Below are 18,549 nucleotides of genomic sequence, written 5' to 3' on the forward strand. Positions count from 1 at the left end.
AAATCAAGACTCAATTGAAAAATAAAACTCTAGGTAAAAACTCAGATATGTGTTAATAATTATTTGAATAATGAAGAAAATTTGAGATGCTTAAATGGCTATTTTTCACTCATTGTTTGTGCATTTGGTTGGGAGTGCTGGGGAATCTAACCCAGGGCCTTGGGCACCTGCTTAAGCAAGCACTCTACCACTGAACTGCATCCCCAGACCCTTGTCCCTCATTCTCACTAAAGGTTCTTTGATGACCATGCCAAATCATGTGCTAGCCATGGCTGTAGCAGGAATTAATGATGCTTTATGTAACAGTAATCCAAGTCTATAATGGTGTACTGCAGAACCATATGCTTTAGAAAGGGCAGTATTCTCTTCTCTACAGATACTCTATCAATTATCGTGAAACAGTTAAAACTGACTTAGTGTCCCATATGGCAGACAATTATAAATAAAACTTCTATTAAACGACCTCAAATTGTTGCACAATTTAAGTTTTTATAGGTGTCCCACATATGGGATGCTAGGACATATGGATTAAGAAAAAAAGGAAAAATTCTCTTATGATGATGCTTCAATTTTTATCCTCTAAGTCTTACCTCCCTACGCCTGGAAGCCCAACAACTTTGTTTGATCTTCCAAACCACAGCAGCCACCAGGAGCAAAGAGAGGAAACAACTGTGAAAAAGAAAATACTGAGTTATTATCTCAGGCCCAGAATCAGCACCACCCACACCTCAGGTCCAGAAATGAACATTCCCCCAAATCCCAACTCTGAGCTCCTTTATGATGATTCATCACAACATTCTGGTTCACAGAAAGCAAAGTGTGAGAAGACTTTGGTGAGTTGTGAGCTTCCTGTCCCTAAAGCCTAGGAAGGATCTCCCTCTCCTACTAAGTACTTGGAGAATGTCCTGACATCTCATTTGATCAGAATGGCCCATCACGGCTTAGACCAAATAAGAGAAACAATTCTAAGATAATGACAGCAAATAACAAGTAAGCCATTTAATCAAAGTAGCAAACATTTACAGGTGAAGTATAAGAAAATGAGAAAAGTTTATTATTTGAGTAACATCTTTTCATAAGAAGAGGTAAACAGAAGAAATGTACATGTAATGATTTATATTCATAATATTTTAAAAGTAAAAGCCTATTTTTTATAAAATAAAATACATTCAGTGCTGGGCATAGTGACCCATGGCTATAACCCCAGCAACTCAGGAAGCTGCAGCAGGAGGACTGCAAATTTGAGGCTAGTCATAGCAACTTAAAGAGACACTGTCTCAAAACAAAAAGAAAAGAAAATTTAAAAAGGCTGGTGATACAGCTCAATAGTAGAATGCCCCTGGGTTCAATCCCCAGTACTGCAAAAAGCGAGCAAGCAAGCAAACAAACAACAACAACCTACATTTAAGTGATCAAACTCAAGTCAATGACTCCCTTAAAAATACTAGGGAAAAATAACTCCCAGTTATTTATAACTGCAAAGGGTTTCTATGTTATCTCATCTATAAACCAAGTGTTGAATGGTTTGAAAATCTACTGTGATAGCAAAGAAAAGGACTGACTTGCAGTTTAAAAAGGTGTGGGCCTACCAAACCACCCTCTTAAATAACTGCTATAATTTTAAAATTGGTGTTAACTTGTAAAAGGGGCTTGCTGCAAAGTATTTTTCCAGAGTATTACAGGCAGATATAAGGTGCTCTATCCTGTTGCTGTCAGGTACCCTCTTGCAAGCCTCAGGGCAATGTCAATGTCATGCATGGCACCTTGGTATACCCAAGTGCTGACACTGAGACAACTACCCTTTCACAAACAGAAACCTCCAGGTTCCTGTAGCCCACTGCCTCCCCAAGAAGTACATTGGTTCAGAACCCTCCAAGAGGTGCCTTGACAAAAGAGAAGTGCCCCGAATCCCTCAGGGTCATCGCAATGGAGAGCCTCGAGTTCCTACCTTGCTGTCTTGCTGGGCCTCCCTCCCCCTTGAAAGCCAACAGTGTTCTTTTAATCAACACTTCACTGGGACAAGTACTGTCCTTGACCATTGAACACAACAATGAACAAAGATCTCTGGGTCTGTGGAGTTTACATTTCAGCAAGTACAGACCACTAGCATACAACATAAAGAAGCAAATGCAGAGCCTGCTGAAGGCAGCAAGGGCTACAGCCATAAAAATGCCAGGAAGGATAAGTACTTCAGGAACACCTGGCCTAGGGGTTAGGGGGTGTGGCTCAGTATTAGAGTGCTTGCTTTGCCCATGCAAGGCCCTGGGTTTGATTTCCAGGACAAAAAATGAAAGGGAGGGGAGCAAAAGGGAGGGAAGCAATAGTATATTGGCAGAGTGTGTGGACCTTCTTTCCTGAGAAAGTGACAGTGGAGCAGAGACTCAAGAGGATACTAGGAAAAGTGCAAAGTGTCCTGGGACAAAGAGATCAGTCAGTGTTAAGCCTCAGGCAAGGACCTGCCAGTGAAGGCTTAATGACACAGGAGATCAGTAGGGTTAAAATGGCCAGAGGGAAAGGCTGAGTAAGGGTAAGGGTGAAGGGGAGATCACATGACGCCCTATAAGCAGTACAGTGGCACTGAATTTTCGAGTAGGACAAAGAGGCTATACAGGTTTCTGAGTAGAGAAGGGTCATGATGTAACTTATGCTGAGGAGACCATTTGGACAGAAACTGCAGGACCAGGGAGAGAAGCATTTAAGTGAGAGCTGATGGTGGCTCGAACCAGGGTGATGGTAGCAGGGATATGCAAAGTACTTTGGAAACGGCTTAATTTGAAGGTAGAGACGACAGAAATTCTTGATGGGATGAATGCAGGGATTGGAGGAAACAGAACAGTCCAAATTTCTGGCCTGAGGGACTTGCCATCAACCTAGAATGGGAAGGCTTTGGATGGAACAGGAAGGAAATAGCAAATCAAGAATCCCATTTTAGACATGCCAAGGTGAGACATCCTGGCAGATAAACAAGTCTGAAGGCTGGGTCCCAGGTCTACCTGGAGTCATCAGCATACATGTGGAGTTTGAAGCAAGAAACCTGGATGAGGTCACCAAGGGAAGGAATAGAAACAGAGGAGAATGTCCCAACTGCCCAACATTGAAAAGGTGGGGAGAACAGGAAGGAGTAAAGGAATCTGAGAAAAACCTTCTCTGTCTTTCTTGTTTCCATGCATAATGCTGCTGCTTGTTATTTTTATTCTTCTAGCTAAGCACAGTAGAATGGGAGAAGCAGGCGGGCTCATTTTTGCTATAGGAGAGTAAACTCAAGCAACTTCTTTTTGGGGACATCTGGCAGTGTTTTTAAATTCTGATACAGTAATGATAGGATAGAAAACTATCCTGGAAAGACAGTCACAGAAAAATGAAAAGATATATGCAACAAAAACTGAGGATAATCTATAGTTCACACAAAAGAGGACTAATCAAATAAAATATGGTACATTCATTTTATGAGAAAAGTTGTTTTAAAAAATGAGGTAATCCCAGATACTCAGCAGGCTAAGGCAGAAGGACTGCAAGTTCTGGGCCAACCTGGGCAACCTTGTGAGACTGTATCTCAAAATAAAAAATCAAAAGGGTTAGGAATGTAATTCAGTGGAAGAGCACTCCTGGGTTCAATCCCCAATACCAAAAAAAGAAGAAATTTTCATTTTCAGTAGGGGAAGCTCACAGGAAAGGGAAGGTACCTCCCATGTACATTTCTCAGGAACCTCCTGGAAAATATCTCCAGTGAAAGAGGGGATATACAGCAAAGTTATGACATGGAAACAAGCTTCAACAGAGGAGGAAAGTGCAGAAAATTCCTAAGATGACAGTCGTGCACAGCAGGCCTGGGACAACTTAGTGCTCTGGAGGGCAGGAGGCTAACAGGGCTCCAGGGCACACGTCTCCAAGAGAACACCTGCTTGGGTTTCACCATAGTGACAGATGTTTCATTTCTGTCAGAGGACAGGCATAAATCAGGGGTAGGTTTGTAGAAAAGACAAACATGGAAAAGACAAAACATGGCAAATATTAGATTTAGGATAACCAGAGAGTGATCACTTATTCAGAAAACAGGGAGGCACTGAGTTCAATTCAGCTGTGAATAACTGTGTTAGGGTCATAATAACATGAATAGGGTTCACTAATCTGGCCAAACCCTAAGATATAACTGAATCAAATGAATGAGAAGCAGGAAATTTTGTACGCATTTGTGGTGTGGAGGGAGTTACTGGGTGGGGCAATGTAAGACAGTAAATCCTCATCTCCTAGAGGACATCAAGACATTACTAGAAAAATAAAAAATTACTGTAGGTGGGTACAGTGGTGCATGCCTGTAGTCTCAGTGACTCAGGAGGTTAAGACAGGGTAATTGTAAGTTCAAGACCAGCCTCAGCAATTTAGACAGACCCTTTCTCAAAATAAAATAAATAAAGTGGTAGAGTGTCCCTGGGCTCAATCTCCAGTACTAAAAACAAAACAAATAAACAAACAAAAGAATTAGTGTAAGCATAGAATAGTAAAAAACAGCTAGAAAACTTTAAATTTGGGGAGGAAGGGACGGGAAGGTGTGAGGTAGGCTGCTGTTACTTTCACTTATAAGCATGGCAGCAAGAATCTGTCTTTTCAATTGCTTTTACACAGCATTTTCAGAAAAATAAAATTAAGACTATGAAAATAAAAGGGAGAATCCCTGAGGACTAATTTACCTTAAACACTAGATAATAACGAAACTATCTCTTGAACAAGAGGAAGCATATACATAGATCATGTCAGTAAATATTATTTTTTAGTCCAAAATTCTCCCCATAAGAAGAGCTGTAATTATCTGTAATTTAATATAGAGTGCTTACAAAGCTGTCCCCCAAATCTAGAACATACAAACCAGAGGTTTTCATTTTATTGGGTTTTACTGAACTTGCATTATTGAAACTGAGAGGCAACTTTTCAGGACACATATAAAGTAAGTTGAATCTGTTGTGGAAATAGGATTATTCTTTTATCTTTTACAAGCTGATACTCAATTAGGGAATTAAGGGCTTGAACTGAAAGAACAGGAATAGTTTATATAAGGAAAATTACCTGAAGAAAGTCACGAAGAACTGTACCAGGTCCATAAAATTGCTGTGCTGAGAGAAGGCAATCTGTGGTAGAAAAACAGGTAGCAGGTTATTTGGCTACAAAATAGCACCACTCACTCAGCCTCCTCATTTCAAAAGCTGAGCTGAAAGACAGACTTTACATCTTAAAAAAATTAATGAAAACATTTTCACTTAGGGCAAAGTGCCCCACCCTTTAGTTTCTTTCCTTGTTGAGTTGCAAACCCCAAAACCTATTCTAAGGCTTCCACACAACTTCCTACAGCCTCCTCTGCACTGTACACTGGATCTGAAGTTCCTTCAGTTGACCCCTCAGACTCCTATCCCAAAATCCCAGTGGTGACACTGTAACCCCAATGATGGGCATATGGATCTGCTCCCTCCCTTCTAGCCCCTCCCTTAGACATAATGTTCTCTTCTGCTCTCTTGGCTCCAACCCTTCAATCTACCTCAGTGGGCAGTCTGTTTGAGCCCTCATTCCTTCAACATTTATGTACCCAATGTGTACTCAACTCATACTGACTTAAAAAAAAAATTGTGTCTCAAGTTTTGCTACATTGACTGTCATCTGACAATATGTTATCAGTTGGCACTTAAATAATTTTACTATATAGTTAATAGTCTTTATACCAACATTAAACCAATTTATTCCAGCAAATCTAAGATATCACTGACTGAAAGAGGCAAAATTATTTTGTGTACTACTAAGAAAAAATACCACCAAACACTGCAAGCTATGACATGTTTTTTTAAATAACTGTCTGTAAAATACATGTGATTTCAGGGATATTAGAATATTAATAAATGCATATCTCAGAATTGATTAAATAGAATTGTGACCTTCTTAGGTACTGACTACTGACCAAATGTCAAGGTGTTAGTCCCTGCTTTTTGTGGGGAATATGGCCCGCTTGAGAGACAAAGGCACAGGTTTAATATACCTCATCTGAAAATGCTTGGGACTAGAAGTATTTCATATTTTGTAGGGTTGTGTTGTTGTTGTTTGTTTCATTTGGGATTTGGGAATATTTGCCTAGACATTACTAATTGAACATCCTTAGGGTGGAAATGTGAGATCTGAAATGCTCAGAAATCTAAAATTGTGTGTGCGTGTGTGGTGCTGGGGATTAAGCCCAGAGCCTCAGGTATGTTAGCAAGTACTCCACCACTGAGCTACAACACCTGCCCTTTTTAAAATTTTATTTTGAGATAGTCTCTATAAGGTGCCCAGGCTGGCCATGAATGTATGATCCTCTTGCCTCTCACTTGGGATTACAGGTCTGTACCACTATGCCCCAGCTCAAATATCTTTTTCTTTTTGCAGTGCTGTGGATTGAATCAAGGTGCCTTATGCACCTTAGTCAAGTGCTGTACCACATCTTTAGGACTAATTAGAAACTTTTTGAGCATTAGTTTGGGATTTCAGATTTTCAGAATACGGTTATTCCTAAACCTATACTATTCTAGATGAAACAACTGCCAAGCAAGGCTACCTATCTCACTACAGAAAACAGGTATGATAGAAATCAGAAAAGTCAATGATTAGCATCTAGCTTTCCTAATCACTGCACCCCACCCCACCCCATTTTTCTTTTGCAGTACTGGGGGCTGAACCACAGCTTCCAGCATGCTAGGCGCAATTCTCTATCACTGAGTCACACCCCCACACCTCCTGCACTCTTCATAGCCTGGCTGACAACTACAGAAGGAAGATATCTGCTGTTTGCTTTTCTGATGTTCTTATTTACTTTTCGACATTCCACAAATCAATAAAGTTCAAACTACATACTAAAGCTTCAGAATCTCAAGTTTTTGTGTCCTCCCTCTAGCAACCATTTATAATCAGAAATATAAAGAAATATAATATGATAAAGAAAAACCCACTTTCTTTTCTTTTCCTTCATTTTTACAATAACCAGTCCCAAACCACAAGGGTCCTTGAAAGAAGAAAAGCTACAGAACACAAGTCATGGTCTTCACCTACAGGTTCTTCTTCCTCCTCTTCTTTTTGTACTGAAAACTGAACCCAGTTACACTTTACTGAGCACTACACTCCCAGTTCTTTTTATTTTTTGAGACAGGGTCTCCTCATTAAGTTGCCCAGGCTGGCCTCAAACTTGTGATCCTCCTTCCTTAGCCTTCCAAGAAGTTGGGATTATAAGTATGTGCCACCATGTTCATCTAAGCTTTTTAATAAGACTGGAAGACAACTACATAAACAAGGTCAATCAATATGGGTGAATCAAGATTCCAGATAAAACACAGAAAGAGGGAGAAGAAAACAGATTCCAATTCCTCCCAGCTCTGTTTATACTTGACTTATAAAACAATGGCATAAACACAGTGCTTACACTTAAGGAAATTTTACTCATTCCTGGGCACACAAAACCTTGGGTGCTAAGGATAGCCTTTCAGATACAGTCTGAGAAACATAAAATCTGTGCCCCTACATTTCCACAAGCTGGTTCTTTCACCAAGATGCTTGCTTATGGCATGTTTGCCCCAAGGGCCTCTTGATGTGTTAGACAAATTCTAAAAAACTCAGAAGCCCAGCTAGCCCCAGGGATTTGAGCAAAATATAGTGGATCTCCACTTTACATACATTAATTCTGTGCTTCAGTCAAATAAATATTTTCAGTGTGTTGTACTACTGTCCTCAACCTAAGGCAATTGGCCACCAGAGAGCCTCCCTGCCTGTATGCAGTGGGTCCTCCTTCTCCTTTGGGGCCCAGCACTATCGCTCACTCCCTCTCTCAGCCATCACCAATGGGAAGTAGCTCACTCTGCTCTAGAATCTCTCACACCAGATCCACCTCCCTTTCAGGGCATGTGATAGTCTACCTTCTGGTCATATACCACCTTCTACTATGGCTAAGAACACAGAGATCATGGAGAAGTTCCTGTATGGTTCACTACGGAGACACCAATTCCAGTTTTTTTTTTTTTTTTTGGTACTGGGGATAGAACCCCAGGTGATCCACACTAAGCTGAGCTACTTTCCCAGTCCTATTATTGTCCTATTATTTTTTGTTTTGTTACATGGTCTTGCAGAGTCATGCAGGCTGAGGCTCCCAAATATCTAGAATTATAGTCACTTGGGTTTTTATTGCTATTTCTTGATCTATCCATTTTAGGCTCCTCACTAATTGCCTACTGTAATGGAAGGATATTTAGATGGACAGCATCTCCACTCCCTAAGGGTTAAATCACTGCTTAGAGCTTCTGTCAGTACACTGGTGTTTTTATTCTAAGGATGAAACTGAGGGAAAGATGTCAGCAGACAGAAAGTAGATGGAACACCTTTGGATATAGGGAGAACATGTACCTGTCACCCACAAACAGCTGCTAGAACAAGAGACAATACAACATGGTCCTCTAGGAGCACCTTCCCAGGTCTACAGACCCCAGGGAAGAGCCCCAGAAACAGTCAAGACACAAGTGAAAAGCAGGAGAAGAGCCTCTAAAGAAGGATGATAAATTCTTCTCAAGTATAAAAGCCACAAGGCAGGAAAAGAAACATTTAAGAGTAATTCGAAATGTAAAAAAAACTCAAACTTTAATACAGTTCAGTTTGAAGTGTATTTCACAGTTTTATGATTCCGAAGACTCTGAAGGTTCAGACACCAGCAGCAGGAGTCATGTGAATGCATTGTCACTACACAATGCATAACCATATCTTGGGCTGGCATATTGCCCCGTGGTAGAACACTTGCCTACATTGGATTCAATCCTCAGCATCACACACACACACACAACCTAAGTAACTAACTAAACAAATATATAACTGGCATTACTCATAATAGCCGCAAGGTGAAAACAACCCAAATATCCTTTAACAACAGATAAATGGATAAATGAATGTGTACAGATATTCCACGGACTGTCAACCAGCTTTAACAAGAAATAAAACAGTGAAACAGCCTAAACATGATCTTTTTTTTTTTTTTTTTTTCAAAATTTTTTAGTTGTAGATGGACACAGTATCTTCATTTTATCATTTATTTTTGTGTGATGCTGAGGATTGAACCCAGTGCCTCACACATGCTAGGCAAGCGCTCTACCCCTGAGCCACAACCCCAGCCCTCTAAACATGATCTTTGAAAACACTATGCCAAGTGAAAGAAGCTGGCCATGAAGGACCACACATTATATCATTTAATTTATTTAAAATGTCCAGCACAGGCAAATGGAGGCACAGGAAGAACAGGAGGATGGCTGCCAGAGGTAGGACACACGGGGAAGGCCCACTAATGGGCTTCCCCTGGGAGTAATAAAAATATTCTAAAAGTGATTGTGGTGAGGGCTGCACAGCTCTAGCGACCACTAAACCCCATGACTGCACTTCACCTGGGCGAGTTGTATGGGGTGTGAATTCTATCTCAGGGAAGCTGTTACTTTAAAACATGTATCTGAGGGAACAAAAGTTTCACACACCCCTTGCTCAGTACGGCCATCCTATCAGCACCCAGAAACATCCCTGCAAGCTGGAAGGAGCACCCAGTTCTCATGGCAAATCCTGGGTTGGCTTCCCTGGTGGACATGAAACGGCCAGCACGGAGAGGGCTTTAATGTCAGTTCCATCTACAATAACCACTTCTGTGCAGAGTGAGGGACGAGCCAGAACCCAGCCCCACCACCCACCTCCCCACTGCACACACAACGCCTGCCTGTCCCTTCTCTGTCTTGAACACCTACCCCCCACACTGTGGGCACTGCAGAAGCCACTGAGCCCCTGCTCACCGGGAAAACAACTAGGAGAGCTTTCAGAAAGACCACGCTGAGGGAAGGGACCTCACCCACAGGAACCACTGGCCAGAAAAGGCGCCACTGGCCCCAACACACTGCCACTCTCCTACACACAGGTCTTTTCAGTCTGAGTATGTTGGGTTTTGAAAAAAATTTTTAAACTGCATCTACAAAGATTTTTATAGTTTGTTCCAAATTCCCGCAGCAGTTACAGGTTTTGATCTGTTTCTAATTATGGAAAAGAACCCCAGATCAGTCCAGAGGGAAGGAACTGAAGTTTGGCATTACCATTTATAAAGCACCAATGTTGACATGAATTTCTAAGTAAAGAATTAGATTTCCTTTGCTTTAAAAGCTGAGACTCAAAGGCTTCGCCTGCACTGAAAGTCATGCTGAAACTGAAGAGAACAAACTACTCTCCACCATTTAGATGTTTCCCCACTCTCTTCCTTATATGTCTCCACATTTTCACAGACTTTGTACTGTCGCAGAGAGGATGAGAGAGAGGGGGACACAATGTGTGTGTGTGTGTGTGTGTGTGTGTGTGTGTGTGTATGCACGCCTGTGCATACGCACACACAATTAAGCACTATTTTACACCTAGAAAAGCTACAGCCCTGGGAAAAGTAGAGCAATAAGGAACCTCTTGTGGAGAATGCCCAGGAGGACATGGGCTCAGCCCTCCGCACAGCACACAGGCAGACCATCCCCAGCACAGAGCTAGCTTCGACTGAGCTCCTGGGAGCAGAGAACACACGATGCCAGAGGTCACCGTTGGTAAACACTGCAGTCACTGTAACCACAGAGCAAAGACATGTTTCCCAGAGAACTTACCTGTGTTTAAGGACAGCTTGGCCGACTCAATGGTGAGCAGCCATTGCTTGTTTTCACAAGTGCTTCTGCTTGCAGCTTTCACACGTGGATCTGACTCAAGTCAGCGGCCCAGCCCAGGGAAGGAGCACCCAAAAATCGGGGAAAACCAACATCTCCTTGATTCTTACAATGATTACCTTGAAAAGCAAATGCGGGGAAGATCTGCTTCTAGAAGGACAGTTCTAACACCATGTCTGGGACTTCAGAGGGTGGAGCCACAGGCCACTGGGAGGAAAAAAACTAGAGCTGGCACGGGCAACGGCAGGGCTATCGCCACACAAGAGCTGCTTCTGTGCACGAACCCTCTTTCCCACCGGGGAAAACATCCGTGGCGCAAGACAACATTCTCACCAAGACTGAAAAATGCTGATCACTTTACAGCTATAACAACACAGCCTGCTGTTCCAGTGGAGCTGGACTATGACGAGGTCAGTAAGAAAACAATCTCAACTCTGAACAGGTCAATCAATCTTACGTACTAGATCCCAAATCAAGTTGGCTACATCAAGATATTCCAACAAATGTGTATGATCTATAACTGACAGTGTCGAATGTCACCAAATTGACCTTGTACCCAAGGACTGGGGACATGGCTCAGTGGCAGAGTGTGTGCTTAGCATGCTTGAGGCCCTGGCTTCAATCCCCAGCAAAAGAAGGAACAGAAAGGGAAAGGGAAAGAGATAGGCAAGACAGAGGGAAAGGAAAAGGGAAGAATTTCACTGATGGGAGCTTAGAGCTCAACCTCCCTGAGCTCAGACAAGCCGTCTCAAGCCCGCTAGTCCTGGTCCAAATGCACTTCATGGCGGGAGGTTTCAGGAGGTGCCCCCTCAAGATTCCCACCACGGGATGCACACCCTGCACATTCCCCTTCTCCTGTGTGGCTGGGCCTGACCTAAGCTGATGAGCCATTTTAAAAGGTTTAGAAGTCAGAGCCACAAGGCATCAGAGAAATTTGAAGGTTCAGCATACATATTCAGTATTGTGTGTATATTCATGTGTAGACAGACATTTAAAATTTCAAATTTTTATTTTCAAATGTTATATAAATGGAGTGATGAAGTAATGTGAATTTCTAAGATTTTTTTCCTTCAGGCAGCAAAATATCCTCAAGATTTATCAAAGTTATTGTGCATCAACAGTTCATTTCTTTTCACTGCTGCGTATTATCCCATAGTGTGTATTATTATTCCAGTGTGTATGCAGCATGATTTATTGAGCCAATCACCTGTTGAAGGATATTTGGGTTGTCTCTAATTCTTGTCTATTATGAACAAAGCTGTCAAATACTGCTGCACTGGTGCTATAAACACTGGTGACCAGGTGTTTGTGACCGCTGCTTCTCATTTCTCTGGGTTAAATGCACTGAAATACAATTGCTGGGTTGTCTAATAAGTACAGATTTAGTTTTAGAAAAAAATGCCAAAGTATTCTCCAGACTGGAGGGACCATCACAGGTTCCTACCAACGACATATGAGTAATCTTTGTCCTCTACAGGATTTGTCTTTTCACTATTTCATTTTAGCCATTTTGGTAGATATGCAGTGATATTTTGCTGTGGTTTTAATGTGCATTTCTCTAATGGTTATTGATGCTAAACATCTTTTCATGTGATTATTTGCCTCTTGGATAAAGTGTCTCATGGATTTGGTTTCCTCATTTGCTTCTTCCTGTCCTCCTTTCCATCTCACCTTCCCTGCTTCCTTCCTCCCTTTCCTTTTCTTTCTTCTCCCCTCTCCCCCTCTCTACCTCCCTCCATATCCCCCTCTCCCTCTCTTTCTCTCTCTCCCCCCTTTCTCTCTTTGTGGACCTACAGTTCAAATTCAAGACCTGGCACATGCTAGGTAAATGCTCTACACTGGCCACACTCCTACCCCTGGTTTGTTCATTTTCTAATTGAACTGTTTCTTTACCGGTTTTTGTATTTTTAGATTCCTGGGATTAGGTACAGGGTGCTCTACCACTGTACCTAATTCCAAGAACCTTTCTCATTTTTCTGCACTAAGTTGCCGAGGCTGGCCTTGAACTTGTGATCCTCATGTCTGAATCTCCCCGGTACCTGGGAGTACAAGTGTGCACCACTGCACTTGGCTCACTATTGAGCTTTGAGAGTTGATATTTTCTAGATACAAGTGCTTTTTCAGATACATGATTCAGAAATATTTTCTTTGAGTATATAGCTTTCCGCCTGCCCCTTTTCCTAACAAGGTTTTTCACAAAGCCAAAAACTTTGGCTTTTATGTCCAATACACTCATTTTTCATTTTATGGATCAAATCTAAATACTTTTTGCCAAGCTCTAGAAGGAAAAACTTCCTTGTGTATTTTTTCTAAATATTTTATAGTTTTATGTTTTACCTTTACGTCTTTGATCTATATTGAGCCAACTTCTTTATAAAATGTGGAGTTTACATTGAAGTTTGTGTCTTTGCCTATGGTTGTCCAAATGCTCTAGCACTATTTGTTGAAAGACCTTCTTTCCTCCATGGAATGGCCTTTGCATCCTTACTAAAACTCAGCTGGACAGATTTATGTGCTTCTATTTCTGGGCTGTGCAGATCAGCCTGTGCCACTGATTGGACTAACTGTTCACAGCAGCCACAATGTCTTGGTTACTGTACCCAAACAGTAAGCCTTAACATGGAGTACAATGATCCTCACATTTTATTCCTCCTTTTCAAAACTGTTACAGCTATTCTGGAACTTTTATCCTTTCAAAATATTTATGATAAAGTGGTACACATCTCCAAAAATATCTTGTGATCTTTTTTTAACTTTTTTAAATTTTGGTTAGATTTTTTTTCTCCCCAAGAAAAGGTCTCACTCTTCCTTAGCTCTTGAATAGTTGGGATTGCACGGGGCATAGCACCAAGTCTGACTTCATTTTAAACATTTTTAAGTGTTATGTTTCAGGGACAATAATTCACAATTTTGTAAAATAAGTGCTACCACCTACCTTGAAATCTTTTCATCTCCCCACCAGAAATTCTAATAATCCTGAAGAAGTAACCTCCAATTTCCATTTTCCCCAGTCAGTGATAACGTCTAATCTACTGCATGGCTATATTGATTTTTGTACTCTAGGTACTTCATGAGAGTGAGGTCATATAACATTAGTCCTTTGTGACTGTCTTACTTCACTTACCATAATGTTTTTGAGGTTCACCCAGGTTATAGCATGTATCAGAATTTCATTGCCTCTTGCTTTTTTCTTATGTATGCTAAGGACTTAACCCACATCCCTGTGTAAGGCTAACACTTGCTCTGCTACTGAGGGGGACTCCCAGCCACTTCTTCCCTTCTCAAGTCTAAATAATAATTAATTGTACATATATATACATATATATATATACACGTACATATACACACACACACACACACACACACATATATATACACACATACCATTTTGTGAATCCATTTATTTGTTGATAAACATTTAGACAGTTTCCATCTTTTGGCTATTGGGAATGATGCTATTATAAACATTGGCATACAGAAAGGGTTATATAAGCACAAATATTTCAAAGATTACATAAAAGAGCAGTGTTATTGGGTTTATTTCAATGCATTTCAAAACATAGGAAATAAATTACTATCTAGAGAAAAATATCCAAAGTGATTCAAGTAGAAAGAGAAAATCCAAAACATCCCAAATAAGTTGATTAACTTGCAAATTTCAGGTAAACCTTGGCAATTTACTGACATATCTCAAAATAAAAAGAAAAAAGGGCTGGGAGAATACCTCACTGGTTAAGTACCCTTTGGTTGAATCAGAATACCACAAAAGTAAAGGAAGTTGATTCACTACCAAAAAAAAAAATCTCTTAGAATCAAATGACCTCAAGAGGTGGATATTACGGTAATCCTAATCTGACTTCTCTTCCAGAACTAGGAAAAAGAGAACTCCTCAAGCTATAATTATTAAACATCAGCTTAATTTAACCTTGACATCAAAACTTTAACAAGGACAGAATACAAAAACTATTGAACATTCTCACTCATGAAATTGAAATAAAATCCTAACCAAGCTACTAGCAAACTGACCCCAGCTATGTGTAAAGTAAGGGAATGGTACATCATGCCCACGCTGGGCTTATGCCAGGAATGCAAATGATTTCCAGGCCCTGGTTGCTGCAACAGGGTGACTGGTGGTGCTGTTCACTGAGAAAGAAAGTGTGACAGACTACAGCTAAGAGCACAAGAGCCATTAAGTGTCCAGTGCAGGAAGCTTGTAAATATCCAGGTAGAGATGTCTGGCAGCAACCAAGAATACTGTTCTGCAGCCCACCTGAAGCTGGGCTGAAGATGGTACTGAGAATCCCCAGCACAGACATGGTACCACAAGTGCAAAAGTGGGATAGAATTACCCAGGAAGCTGGCTGCAGCAGAGAGAGAAGAGGACTAAGACTGAATCCTGGACAACCCCAGTGTTTAAGAAAGAGGACTCCCTAAAGAGGCTGGCCCAAGGAAAAGGAAAGGAAAAGAACGGGCAGGCAAGAAGCAAAGAGACTCAAGTTGTGCAATGGGAAAGAAAAGAAGCCTGAACCATTCAGTCGCTGAGGTTCACTGTGACAGGCACGAAGCCAGACTGCTGGGGACTGACACATGAGTAGAGATGAGGAACAGAAATAGGGAGCGTGGCCCTGGCTTACAAGAAGCCTGACTGAGGAGAGAAGCAGAGTGTGCAAGAGCACAGGGAAAAGCAGATCAGAGGATGGACAAGTGTGCAGACACCCAGACAGGAAAAGGAGAGAGGGTGGTGGGAAAAGACACAACAGCTTTCCTGTCCTCCACATTCCAGAAAGGAAAAGATGAACCGTCCTTTAGTCACAGCCCCAAGCATGAAGACACAGCACCGCGAGTAGCTCCACACCCATCCCAGGCAACTGTGTGACCTGCTGCCAACACTGTAAAGCCCCAGCCCCAGCCCAGTAAGCACACTTCCAGGGCTAAAGGCAAACCAGTCCTTCCAAGTCCACCATCCCTGACGTCCACATTCACCCGAAATGAAGGAGGCAAGAGCAGCAAGGACTGAGGCCAGGCTCGGGGGACGTGATCTCTCAAAGCTCAAAAGGGGCCATAGAGTCTTGGACGGGAGGCAGGGCACTGGCCCTCTGAGGTGGATGAGGCCACAGCAGGCAACACAGACACTCAGCACTACCCTTCAGGTCACAAACGACCCGAGACTTGGAGAGGCCCTACAGTCTGCACAGGAGCCAGGAGTCAAACCCACCTCCGTCCCACTGCAAGGCCTGTGCTCTCACACCCACCACACTCCACCTTCTCCTACACCCGCTCTCCTGCGGTAAACTCTGATTGCAGTTTGGGACATTTTTCCTACGTCACTTCCCCTGCTCTGGCTCTCGCTGATTAGAAGTGCATCTGCTTCCTCTACACTCACGTTGTCCATTTCAGATCTGAGGCTCTTTGGCCCTACAGCCTCTTTCACGGCAAGTGATTAATGAAGAAATGAATACATGGGTAATCACCAAGTGTGTTATATGCCAACTTGCTTCCAGAAGGGCCTTTCAACGTCCCTCACAAGGGACACATGATGTCCCCAGTACTCCTTTGCCATAGTTCTCACAAAGGCAGAGCAAAACTGTCCACTCTGTTTACCACAAGTTCCACATTACTGAATCTAGTCTCCATGGAGGAGAGTTCACCATCATTGCATGTCTGAGACCAAAAAGCACATCTTACCTGAATTTTGATGGGCCAGGTGAAATTACTGACATAAACGAAGAAAGTGATATTGGGGTGGTTTCGAAAATCAAACTTTTCATTAGAGAAACTGTCTTTGTACTCCTTAATGTTGGTTTTTGAAACAACAGGCATCTCTTCTCCAGCCTGGGTTCCAGCTGTTAAGGGGAAAATAATGAAAATTAGGTACTTTTTTGGCAAGATGTGGGAGATACAATTTGCTCTTAATAATAATAATATTGTTTATTGAATAATTATGAAGTCCTAAGAATAGCCTTGTAGATTCTATCTCCCTTAATCCTCAAAACAATCTCATTATCCTTATTTACAGGTTAAGAAATTAAGGTTCCAAGAAATTAAGTAACTTGCCTCAGGATTATTGGGCAACAAGGGATGTAGGTGGGATGTGATGCTGGGCAGGCTGATTCACAATCCTTTGCCCCAAACCAGAATTTTTTTTTGCCAGGAACCCTTGTGACTCTCCTACCACCCCTGAAACTTGGAACCCATGGCCATGAAATGACAGACACCAGCAGAGTTGTATTAACACATTATCACTCACTCTGTAATAATGCTACAATTCCTTTGCATTTCCCTTTCACATCTATGTGGCAAAGTTCCAGGCTTATGTACCAGGGAGGCTGGTTCAATCCTCATTTTCTAACCCACAGTTGTCTCAAGTCTCAACAGGGAGGTAGGTGCTCAAGGTGCCACTCAGTCCTGCCTTCTGCTCCCAGATGCCACTGTAGTTAAGTGCCCCCTACCTGATGTAATTCCATGTGTTCTTAGACGGTCTTTCCACATTCTAGATTCTCCCTCAGCCAGGAACTCAAGTGTGAATAAAGACTCACAAAATGCACTCTTTTCCATGTTGAGTTAAACTGTGGGACTAGAGCCCTACCTGTCATGTCTTCATTGAGATGTCACTGGAGATCTTTTAAGGCATAATAAATCCCAAAATGACAGCAAAGATTATATTCTTATTTTGTACCAGTCTAATTCGGTTTTGTGTTGACAAAAACAGGAGTATTATTACAGCAGTGATGTTGACGAAACAGAGATACCATTCAGTGACAACTGCCCATATTCAAGCATTACATCGAGTACTTCATTTATCATCTCAAGTAGTCCCTACAACACTCTATGCAGCAAGGAGTTTGGACGTCACATTTCACACACAAGGGAACAGGTTTAGAGAGCCTAGGTAACTTGTTCAACAGCACAGTGCAAATAAAAAACAGGCAGAACTCAAACCCAGCTCTGTCGAGTTATCCTGGTAAGTAGTGGTAATCTGTCCTAACCACTACATCAGGGTCAGCAGATCTTCAGTAACTCATAGTTAAGACAAACCAGAGAGCAAAAGCTGTGCTTTCAGAGCTTAGTTGAATATCCAAAGTATGGTTCTCTATACCTACTACAATCTCATTTTATTTAAAACATTTCCATTTCTTGAAACAGAGTCACTAAATTTTTTTCCCCTCTGAAGCATCTGGATGTTGCAGACAGTGGCAGAGCAGTGGCCACTGTAAGGGTGTGAGTGGTGGTGGTGGGGGAGGTAGAGTGGGGAGGAGGGAGGAGCCACCTACTGAGCCTGAACCATGGTAGGTGATGGTGGCTTTCATCTCATTTAATCTACAGGGCTCTTGGAGGTAAATGTTGCTATGCTCACTTTACTGATGAACAATCCAGAGAGGGATCTGGATACTTGCTCAAGGTCTCACAGATAGTACTTGGAAAACTGGGTTTGAAATCCATCTGTCTTCAGAGCCCCCCTTCCCAACTCCTATGTTATAGTTCTCAACCTGGCACCTTTGCTCACATGTCTTTGCTAGGTATGTCTTTACCTGAAAAGCTGGCAGCCCAGGTAATGTTGAGGTTGAAGTTTTTGGAGGCGTTGATGAACATGTCCAGATCCCTATTTTGCTGATGAGAGATGCAAATAAGTAGATATATAATTCTACTATTCTTGACTTTCTTAACTACAGAATATTTTACAATGTCTCAAGAGAACCTTGTGTTTATAGAAAAGTTAGCAAAATTCCTAAATAATTTTCCTTAATACAAGCAACACACCCAGATAAAATTTCATTTCCCTCCCAGAAAAGTACACAGCATTCACTGCTTCTTTCAGATGCCTAACGAATGAAAA

General features: G+C 41.8%; 1 protein-coding gene across 2 annotated transcripts in view; it reads right to left on the reverse strand.

Moving 5' to 3' along the window:
- The window catches only part of ATRN (attractin), a 146,075-nt gene that overhangs the window by 15,088 nt on the left and 112,438 nt on the right, over window positions 1–18,549 (reverse strand). For both annotated transcript variants that reach the window (XM_079129138.1, XM_079129137.1), the window contains exons 23-26: window positions 18,245–18,323; window positions 16,401–16,558; window positions 5,062–5,123; window positions 591–669 (exon numbers count right to left, since the gene is read on the reverse strand). In XM_079129138.1, the coding sequence (XP_078985264.1) occupies window positions 591–669; window positions 5,062–5,123; window positions 16,401–16,558; window positions 18,245–18,323 (378 nt within the window). The remainder of the gene's footprint in view (window positions 1–590; window positions 670–5,061; window positions 5,124–16,400; window positions 16,559–18,244; window positions 18,324–18,549) is intronic.

Source organism: Sciurus vulgaris, assembly GCF_902686455.1.
Source record: "Sciurus vulgaris genome assembly, chromosome: 2".
NCBI lineage: Eukaryota > Metazoa > Chordata > Mammalia > Rodentia > Sciuridae > Sciurus > Sciurus vulgaris.